Raw genomic sequence first — 11,144 nt, forward strand, 5'->3', positions numbered from 1 at the left:
AGCAAGTAAGTTCTGCTTGTAAGTTGAACCTAGCCTTCTAAAGGTCAATGGACCAGTCCTTTCACTTCTTTTGGGTCTCAGAGTCTAGCACAGGCTAAACACATAAAAGGCATTCAGCAAATATTTAATGAATGAACCATGTTTCAAAGGGTTTGCTGCTACACATACTCTCTGTGAAAGCAGTGAGTGTTTCATGGTACCTGAAGTTAGATATTAACAAGCTATAAAGTGTTCTGGACTCTAATTGTATACTAGGAAACTTTTTCAGCCTTATTTTGTAATCCCATATAGGTTATAGGGTTACCTGATAAAATACAGGACTCCCAGTTAAATTTGCATCTCAGATAAATACAGATAAGTTTTCAGTATAAGTATGTCCAAAATATTGCATGGCACATACTTAACACTTTAAAAAAAAATTATGGCTTCTCTGAATTTCAAATTTAACTGGGCGTCGTGTGTTTTTATTTACAAAATCTGGCAACTCTAATTCAGCCTTTGGGCCTTGAACCTGATTGAATTTGTTTCTCTTCTCTGATAACTGGACTCTAAAATGCAGATATTTTAATACTTTTTTATTATTCCCTATTAAAATAAAGAACAAATGAAGCATGATCGTCTTTACCTTATTGGCAGAGATATACAGGAAGATACTCCAGACCTTATGCAATTCAGAATTAATGCACAGAATGGCGTTATCCATAGTGCCTACTGTAGCTCGTTATGTTGAATTTTGCTAAAAGAAGAAAAAAAAAAAGAATAGGGTTTCAGCCGTTTTCTAATGACATGGCCAGATGATGCCACAAAATCTTGGCGTTACTGATAAGTACACACTGTACTGGAAAATCAATAGTTTCTGAAGGGGATCCTGAAGGGAACTTTCCATTATGGAGGTTAGAAATAACTTAACCCCACACTCATAAATTCCTGCAGGTGGGGTGTTCCGTGTCCCTCGGCAGAAAGCACAGGCCTTGTCCTAACTTCATAAACAGCAAAGCTGGAATGACTGCTTTTAAAAATTACTAAGGGCATCTATTTTTGAAAACAGCATTTTTCAACGATTTTTAATGCCAGTGATTGAGGTGAGAAAGTAAACAGAAGAACAGCTGTCCCTTCACTTTAAGAAAACCTGATACGCTGAAAGAGCTTAGGTAAGCAGGTAAATTGTGAAAGTGGTTATTTATATTAAATAATAATTCATTTCAACACTCCATGAACTATTAGCCTCCCCTGGCATTTAGAAAAAATCATATCATTTACTCCCTCGCAAAGAGTTCCTCAACAACTCCCCAGGGTTTTCTGTATATTAGGGCGATGAAATTTTAGTCCCTTGCTCATTTTAAAACTCCACATTTATAGATATCTACACAATGGTTTGTAGTTACATTTAGTATTCCCTTTCCTTAAAACTCTAAGGTAATATGAACTCCTCCTGCTATTCTACAGAAAAACACTTGCCTATAACTCAGCTCTCTTCAACCCGTTTCATTTTCTCCCAAACTGGTAGATAAAGCTTCTCTAAAACTTTGGAGTAAAACAAATCATTTTGTTTTTACTGGTTCATACGCTCTCCTAACACTTCAAGTATGGTAGACATTAAAAAAATAAAACTCACTATTCATTATTCATTTTACAAATGGAGTCACTTCCCTAGAAATAGCAAAGAAGAATCACTCAGTCTTCATTTTTTAATAAATGTTTTATTTGAGAATAGTTTTAGATTTACAGAAAAATTGTGAAGAGAGTACAGAGACTTTGCATATACCCTACACCCACTTTCCCCACTGTTAATGTCCTATATTAGCATGGTACATTTGTCATAACTAATAAACAGATATAAAAATGTCATTATTTCAGGAATACAGTACTTTATTCAGATTCCCTTAGATTCTACCTAATGACTTTTTCTGCTCCAGATCCCATCCAAGATACCACATGACGTTTCGTTGTCATGTCTCCTTAAGGCTCCTCTCGGCTGTAGCAGTTTTCAGATTTTCCTTGTTTTGATGATTTAAGGAATACTAGTCTGATATTTTATAGAATGCCCCTCAATTTAAATTTGTCTGATGCTCTTCTCACAATTAGACATTACAGGTTTGGGGAGGAAGATTGCAGAGGTAAACTGCCATTTTCACCATGCCGTAACTATCTGTTATCTTCATGATTTATCACTGGTGACGGTCTGTCAGGTCTCCACGCTGCTACAGTTACTGGATTATTTGGAATTCTGCACAGGGAATTTATCTTTTTGCCTCCATTTATTTATTTATTTATTTATGCAATCATCTATTTCTGTGCGGATGCATGGATATTTTACACTCTGCATTATAATCCAATACTATTTATTTTTTGCTCAAATTTTTCTAGCTCAGCCATTGGAGTTCTTTCAGGTGGCCCCTGTGTCCTTTTGACATGGCCCCCACCCCACATCATTTTGGGTTTTTTCTTTTTTTTTTTGGCACACCCTTTCTTTCTGGAACTGTAAGATGCTCCAGGTTCCTCTGGTATATTCCTTGCCCCAGCCCTTGATCCAGCCATTTGTCAAAGGTGGCCTAGAGCATAGCATTAGAAACCAAGACCTGGGCCTTGCTGGGTGAAAGCCCCTGTCATTTTAAAATCATTTCTCCTCCCCTCCCCCTCCTGCTTGACTGTATCTGCTATTAGACCGCAGGACATTCACATTATTTCAAACTTGGTTCTAAGAAGGAAATTACAGTTTAATTTCTTAGGTATCTGATGATTTTAACAGTTCTTATTCTACTTTACATTTTAAAACTATGATTTTAATTTCCTTGTTTTTGCTTTCCGGGTATTAATTTTTTGTGTTTTGTTTTTCTTCTTAAAGCCACTGAATGTTAAGGTAGTAAGATTCCTAAGGAAAAGAAGGGTGTGTTACTTCTCTCCAGGTTTAGCTAGGTGCAGTCTGGTAATTCAACTAGAAATAGCAGGGTGTACCTAAGTCCAGGAGGAGCTTAATATATACTGTCCTTATTCAACCCTGGCTGAAAAAGGACTCTATGATGACCACAGACATGCAAGGGATGGTTGTAAAAAAATGAAGAGGTTGCAACAAAGGAAGAAGAGAATGACACACAAATAACACTACCAAACCAAATAACCACCTCATATTTTATGATGTATATGACAGAAAACTGGCTTTGAATACCACGAATGGCTCCTTCATAGCCACAGAGTCAAGCATGTATTCTGTCCAACGTCAGGACTTTCAACGGTTTTAAAAGCCACAAGGACGTCCTATAATAGCTGAGGCTTACCAAATTCTCATGCTACTAGTACTGAGAAAGTCTCCAAAATGATACAAAGAAGAAAAATTAATAAATAAATAAATGGATGCTCCCTGGCGACCTGAACAGGTGAGATTACCTATTTGAAATGCTCATCGAAAGGGCAACATCTTTGCAGCCAGCATATGCATACAAAGCACAACATATTAGATCCTGTGATTGCCCTTCCTTCCACTTTCTCTTCCACTTAGTGCCTTCCAAAACTTGCTCCCTTCCTCCCGAGGCAAACACTCTGAATAACACTACAGAGCCTCAAATGGATGATATATATAAAACCAGGGATGACTGAATCACAACACTTACGCTACTCCTAAAAACCAAGGCCCCCTCAGGGCTACAGCAAACCTACAGTCCAGAGCCAGGAGTCTCTACCGATCCTGGAAAACAGCTCTGACTGGGTCACTCAACACAGCTAAGCCCACAACCAGATTCAAAATGTTGGCACCCATTATCTAGATTCTAATGGATATTACTGAGCCAGTTCAGAGATGGGCTGGCTGCAAGCTGGGCGTTTTAATGACTTGCACTCCAATCAGAAGTTGATAAAGGTGGGTCGCCTCCAAACACTGCTTCATCTTTTCTCATAGACACAGGTTGGATTCAGAGGATATGGTCTTTAGCCAGCACAGAGATGGAAAACAACGCACAAATCAATAGAAAAAAATAACTTCTTTTTATTTACAAAAAAAAAAATCCAAATATTGGATGCTGTAAACAAAATTCACAATCTGTTCCCTCTAGCGCTGATTCAAATAAGTCAGTTTTTAAGAGTCCATTCTCCAGCAACTCCTTTTCTGCCTGTGACACAGACTAAAGTGAAAGTATTCCAAAAGAGTGACCCCAGGTGCGGCGTGCTGCCATCAGGGCCTCTTGGAGCAGGCGATGGTTGTAGAGAGGTCGGAGAGAGAGACAGCCAGCGGGCAGAGCATCCTCCATTCTGCAAGGATTTGCAGCCAGTCTCGCCAAGTTACTTGACATCTTCCAACTTTGTACTGTGACCATGGACTTTGTTAGCAAGCCATTATTACGACAAAGTATTACACAGAGATTCTTTCTTAGCGCTGAAAAGGCTATACTATAAGAGATCATAAAGAAATACTATATTCCAACAGGTGGTATATATGAAATTACTTTTTTTTTTTGGCTTTTTGGTTTCATCTAACACACGCTGTCTTCAAACAACAAAAAAGCCTACTTTCGAACTGCTGACAGCTTTTAACATAATACATTTCATTTACAAAATAGTTCACAATATTTATTTGACAAGCATTGCAATGAAAACAACTTGACGCACAATAAGGCAACCTACGATCAGCAAACAGAAAGGGGTGGCAAAAAAACGGTATGTTCACTTTTCTTGGCGTTTCCTCCTTGGCTTGGCTTACAGACATTCTTCCATCCTTGCAATTCTGGAGCCACGTTAAAACAATCCACCCAATATGAAAGTGAGCAAACACTTGATCCCGTTTCTGGAAGGGAAAAGTCCATCTTGATGTAGCACGTCTTGAGGCAACGAGATTTTACTGCAAATGAAGTCAACTTGTTAAAAGGGCACTGTCACAGGTGAAGTGTTCCCTGACATGCCAGGCTGAACAGGTGAGAAGAGACTCCAGAAGATAAAAAACTTCTTCCTGCTTTAAAGTAACAGCACACTCGACCAGATAAACACAAAGGTAAGCAAATCACAGGCACTAATCAGGAATTGAGAGCTGTCCTTTTCTCTGACCTATGACACACGGCTCTCTCTCACCAGACATTCAAATGTTTAGGCCACACATCCACAAAGAGAGACATATATTCCACTGTTTGTTCAACTACACGTGCACAAGACTATAGTACATACAAAAGGGAAATAAATTATATAAATCTTAAATGCTGAAGGTTGTCTTGAGTACAGCCTGTTCTATCTGAATGCCAGGTGCTGGCATTTCCAACTATGCTACCAGCCCCAGAGTAAGCAAGAAAAGAACATAAATATCTGAGAAAACAAATGAAAAGCGTATTTTCCAAGAAGGCCCCTCCAAACAAAAATCTGTGTCATAAAATAACACCAGATTGTCGCTATGGCAGAGCCAGAGACCTCCAGATTCTTTCTGAAATAGTGGACGACTCATCGGTCAAGAGTTAGGATGAGAAGGAAGAAGGCAGATCACCAGCTACTCCTCCTCTGTTCCCGAGGGTTCCCTTAGTTTTCTTTTAGGAAACATCCGAACAGGTAAGGAGGCGGAGCTCTGGCTGCTGACAGTTAAGTATCAGGCTTAATCTGCAAATGGAATATTTCCTGGGAATTTACAATGAATTTTTCAAACCCAGGGCTGGAGTGAGGGAGTCTGAGCCAACGTGGGAGAAGAAAGAGTTCCCTACATAACAGTGAGTGGCAGTGCAGTAGCTGTTACAGCTCAGACAGAATTCACAGGGACGCTGCTACGACAAACCCATCAAGTTCTGGTTAAGGCTTCAAAGAAAGATGCACAAGAAAGGTAGTGCGGGTGGATTAAACCAGCATTGAGCATCTGAAGGATGCCCAGATAACAAATAAATTACATTGCCAACAGGATGATGCTAGTTTCTTCCCCAATCCCTCTTTAACTGATGACAAAAATCTGGTCGACTCTTCACAGGAACGATCAGAGTAAGCAGTCATCCACTAGACTTGGTAGGGGTTGTGTAGCTGTTTCACAATACAAAGGGAAGGTTGTCGGGTGTTAGATTTGTTTTTAACAAATACATTTTCAAAGACCAGTGTCCAAAGGAATTAAGGGCTGAGAGAAGGGATGGGTTTGGGATTAGCTGTCACTGAACTGAAACAGTAATGCCGGTTCATTTCACAAAGGTGTAACTGGTCTCTTGGGAAACAGAAAATAAAGTTGGATCTGATTGAATGCAAAGTGAGTGAATTTAAAGTACAGTACTAAATACTTAAATGCAGTGTGACAAACAGGTCAAAGATGTTTCATATTGGCATGAATTTATAAAATTTTATATATAATATATATTTCATATATAAATTTTAAGTAATCGTGCAAATACTCTTTAAAAAGGGTCATTTCACATTTACTAAATTCTAGTGGTCCTGGAATGCACAATGCATTCATTTAAAAATTCATTTAAATATTAATAAGTAGTGTTCAGATCACCAGAAATTCTTTTTAGCAGTCAGGGATTTAAACAGACTATCACTGATCCATGATCCACTGGATTATACACCAGGGAGGTATGCAAGTATTACTAAAAGTAAAAGCGTTCAAACTATCAAAATGGCAGTTTAGTGTAAAAAACGAGTGCTCTGCCCAACAAATATTCTCCCATTTGTGGAATTCTATGACTCACAAAAAAAAAAAAAAAAAAAGGAAAAAAAACTCACTAAAAATGTATAATCTCTGCTCTTCCTATCAAATATATTAATTGTTTTCCTCCTTCATTCGCTTTAATTTTTTTAGATGTGGGTTTTAATTCATCACTGCAATATGCCCACGTCTCATGTCATCCTGTTGAAAACATAAAAGCACACAGTATTTAAACATTTCCTATATGCTACATTTTTCTAGACCATAATCAATGTACTGTGTGTATATACACATATCACAAATATGTATATATATACACATAATATACACACACATACACATGTACCTAGGATAATATCACACCAACAAGGTTAATTTTATACAAGTATTTGTCAAGAAAAAATAGGGCATCTCCTCCACCATTCACAAGCTTATGTGTTGTTTTATTTTCTTCTTGAGTCCCTGATAAAATAGTCATTAAACCATAAAATTTTTCCACTTCAAATTTTCAGAAGGCAACAGGCACTTTGATGTATATTGGTGTGTAACAAATATAGTAACTCTTTATATATTCTATTTCTTTTCTACTTGGGTATTTTTATCTGTTAAATCTTTGGTCCTTGAGCATACTTTCTTTGCTACAGCTGTTTTTGCTTGCATTTTCACATTTAAAAAATGCGAGCTATGCACGCAGCTGGAAATAATGGATTGTGTCATCATAAGTTCTGCTGTTTGTTATGAGAATTGCACCCTACTACTGCTCATTCGGAGCAAGCCATTTCTATTAGCGCAATGGGAGAGTTCCACAGAAAGCACTTGCTACAAGCCTCAGATAGTAATCCCAATGTTGGAGTCCCCCTTCCTCCTGTACAGTTGTTACTATCTGAACTCCTGAATTGATAATTTCGTTGGAGTGAGACCCTTTTTTCCTCTGTATTTTCCCTTTTGTGAATTCCGTCTTATAAGAAACTCTCCACTTGTCTTTTTTTCGGCAAAGCTATGGGAGCAGGTACTGCAAACCCATATTGTCATCAAGCTTTTTTTCTCTTGTTATTTTAGGAGAACCTGGTTGTTTTTAATGACAGGTCTCTTTTGTTTCAGGACAGAATCCAGTTGGGTAGGAGAATGAGGGAAGGTTGGCGGTGGTGGTGGGGTGGGTTATTTTGAGATCATGCTCCCATACCTAGGAAAAGATCCACAAGCTTTGCCAAGTTTAAAACCAGGAGCAGATCATCATTGCACAAAACATATCCCTAATCATGGCTGGGTCACTCAGCCTTTTTCTTTTTTCTTTTTTTTTTTTTTTTCCTATCTTGTCTGAAATGGCTTCCCCACAGGACACTTTTAAATGATTCCTAATTGCAAGGTAGCCAAGTAGAGTATGTCTGTTGCTGGCATGTGAACACTGGCTGGACCTGTGCAATGTAGTAATTGCTAAAGTTGGCATCTGCTACATACGGGGCTGGCTGGTAATAGCAAGTGACATTAGCCACGTTAGGGATGACATTTTGGTCAGCTAGCACCCGGATAGCCAGCATTGTGATCAGGTTTAAAGTCTGTCTTCTTTCATGTCCCATCAGGCACACGGTACTCTCATTCACCACTCCATGAAGGGTCATGAGATAGTCATACTTGCGGTCTTCCAAGCCCACGAAGTGGTTCTGCAAATAGGACTCCAGTTTTCTCTGCTGCTCTCCAATGTCTGAGAAATCGATGAAAAACCTAGAACACATATACCTCTGAAGGGTCTTGATCTCATCAGAGGCGGGCCTAAAGCCCCTCACTAAGAGGTTGCAGTACTTAAGCAGGCCTCCCCCTCTGATTTCCTCCGGGTTCCGGGTGGCAATGATCTTGTTACAAAGGTGATCAAAGGCTTCGTGGAAATCGCCATAGACGCTCTCCCCGATTATTGTGGGGTGAAACGTTTCAGTCATTGGGTTCTCTGAACATTCGTAAAAGAGGAGAAGAGAGTCTAATTTGATTTGAAAAGAATCTACACTAAATTCAAACTGCCTCCGGAGGGAATCCACAAATTTCAGTTCCACATTTTTGCCACTGTTGTTTGACAGGGATATAAGACTCCATCGGTCAGAGTCATTGCACACTTTAACCATTTTCTGCACATAAGCTTCCTACAATTTAAAAGACAAAACAAGAAGATGAGCAAACCTAGAAAAAAATAATCAATAAATAAGTACATCCTCGTCACAGCTGAGAATTATTTTGCTCCTTCCCTTTTGTTTTGTCAGGTTTCAGCAAAACACTACCTGCAGGCTTAAACATTAAACATAAACAGTCTTCTCAAAACAACAACAACAAAAAGAAATACATTTAACGAGTGGTTTTGCCGTCTGGGAAAGAGAGTAGAAATAATGGTGTGAGGCTTTTGGCAGACATAGCGCAGTACTAGGAGGTTCTGTTGTCATGCCTGACTTTCAAAATGTTATTTTTTGAGAATGATCTTATAGGTACAATATTCACACAATATCACCACAATATTCAAAAGACAGAAGGGCCTACAGGGAAAAGCTAGTCTGCCTCTCACCCTAGTCCCTAGTCACCTAGTTCCCCTCCTGCTAAGGGAACCGATAGGATTTGTATGTTGACGGTCCCGCCAGGGCTCCTGCAGTTAAAATCAAATATGAACGAAATTAAGACATTCTGGGAGGCTGGTTCCTCGGATAATTTTACCTAATTGTATAAAACGAGCTTTGGACCAAGGTGGGGAGGAGGGGACCCATTATATCCTGAACACATGAACCAACCTGGAAAAGCACCATATATATGCTTAACACACGGCGTCACGTGAAGGCACCTAGGAAATCTATTCACATTCTCCAATACAATAACAAGAACATTGACTAGCCTCTGCTGCAGGCTGCTCTTTTCCCAGAGACTAAATCATCAAATGACTCAAAAAAAAAAAAAAAAAGAAAGGTTCACATCATTTCACTCTTCCACTTATCAGAATCTCCTCTGGACACGACTCAATAAAGGAAAGCCAAGAGTTAAAAAATGAGAAGGAAGAGAAGGCAGGGCAGAGGAGGAAGCAGAAGACTTGGAAGCTGAAGCAGCTTAAACACTCAACACAGTCCACGCACCTTGGTTTCCTCAGGAAAAAACTCAAAAGCAAAATCAGCCAGGGCGCCCACCTGGGTCCGGGCCGCGGACGTGCGCCCCTCTGCCCGCCGCGCCGCCCCCGCGCCCGGCCCGCCGCCGCCCCCGGCCCCTCTCGGGAGCTTTACCTTGAGTGTGAGTGGTGTGATCTTCTCTTTGTTCACCCCTTCGGGTAAGAAGTCCAACAGGCAGTCCAGCACGACGTCCTTCACAGTCTGAAACTCCTCTTCCCCGCGCAGGTCGGCGCAGAAGATGAGGTCCAGATCCTTGTAGCCCAGGCCGCTGTCCTGGTGCAGGACGTGGCTGGCGGCCGAGCCGTTGAGGCGCACGTCGCGGACGCCGATGCGCTTCTCGGCCAGGCGCCGCCGCACCACCTTCACGATCAGGCTGGGCTGCAGCTCGAGCGTGGGGAAGTTGCCGCGCCCGTGGATCGGGATGGTCTCGCTCAGGATGCCGTCCAGCCGCTGCACTTGCTCCCAGTTCAGCACGTTGCAGTGCGCCGTGGGGCTTTCGCAATAGTCCAAGCAGTGCCCGCCGCCGCCGCCGCCGCCGAAGTCGCCGCCGCTAAAGTCTCCGGCCAGGGGGATGTAAGGGCCGCCGGCCAGCTCGTCCTCAGCCATGGCAAAGTACCCTTCGCCTTCCGCCATGAAGTGCCCGCCGAACGCCACTGGGCCCTGGTCGGTCCTAAAAGAGAACAGAGGGAAGGAGCGCGCTGAGACGCGCGGCGGACTGGCGGACAGGGGCCCGAGGAGTAAGGAGCGCGCCCCCTCCCCGCTTCGCCCCCCGCCTCAGGGGCTCCCCGGAGACTCTCCCTCCCCAGGCCCCCGCGGCCTCCGGCCCGCGCGCGCCGCGCCCCGCAGAGCAGCCCCGCACCAAAAGTATCTCTGATGCATCTGGAAAGCGCAAGCGAGAGTCCCGTCTGTGTCACCTGGAGGCGGCCGCCCCTTCTAGGAGCGCGGCGAGCGAGGAACTGCGAGGCGGCAACACTTCAGGAGCCGCGAGTGCGCTCCCGGCAGCGGCGAGCGACTTAGTCCTTCCCAGACCCCCGCAGCCCGCGCCGGCCACTCCCGCCCCTCACCCCGCCCGCGCCGCCTCAGCCGCGGTGGTCCCGGAGGTGGCGGCTCCTGCTGCCGCCGCCGCCGCCGCCGCACACACTCCCGTCTCTGGAGCTTTAGCAGTTGTGCGGGAGAAATGTCCTCAGTACTTTTTTTATACCGGGGCCTCTCTGCGCTTCCGGGGCCCGGCGCCGCACGCTCGCCACACCCTCCTCATCTGCATAGGGCGCCGCCCCCACCCGCCCCGCGGCCGGAGCCCTTGCGGAGCCTAGCGCTGCAGCAGCTGGCCCGGTCCCCGGGGCGGGAAGCCGGCGGCGATTCCCGTGTGCACTGATGTGCGTAGACATATATTTGATGTATGGACCCCCCACACACCCCGC

General features: G+C 43.0%; 1 protein-coding gene across 2 annotated transcripts; it reads right to left on the bottom strand.

The window, feature by feature from the left end:
* Window positions 1-3,959: 3,959 nt before the first annotated feature.
* Window positions 3,960-10,729, bottom strand: TENT5A (terminal nucleotidyltransferase 5A). Of its 2 annotated transcripts, none has more exons than XM_082669424.1 (3): window positions 10,638-10,729; window positions 9,838-10,393; window positions 3,960-8,724 (listed from the first exon to the last, which is right to left on the bottom strand). In XM_082669424.1, the coding sequence occupies exons 2-3, from the start codon at window positions 10,354-10,356 to the stop codon at window positions 7,948-7,950; spliced, it is 1,296 nt and encodes a 431-aa protein (XP_082525550.1). In that variant the 5' UTR covers window positions 10,357-10,393; window positions 10,638-10,729; the 3' UTR covers window positions 3,960-7,947. The 2 variants fall into 2 exon arrangements, with proteins under 2 accessions (XP_082525550.1, XP_082525549.1); XM_082669423.1 differs by having other exon boundaries at window positions 10,583-10,654.
* Window positions 10,730-11,144: the final 415 nt, after the last annotated feature.

The sequence above is a fragment of the Grampus griseus genome, assembly GCF_964374135.1.
Source record: "Grampus griseus genome assembly, chromosome: 13".
Classification (NCBI taxonomy): domain Eukaryota; kingdom Metazoa; phylum Chordata; class Mammalia; order Artiodactyla; family Delphinidae; genus Grampus; species Grampus griseus.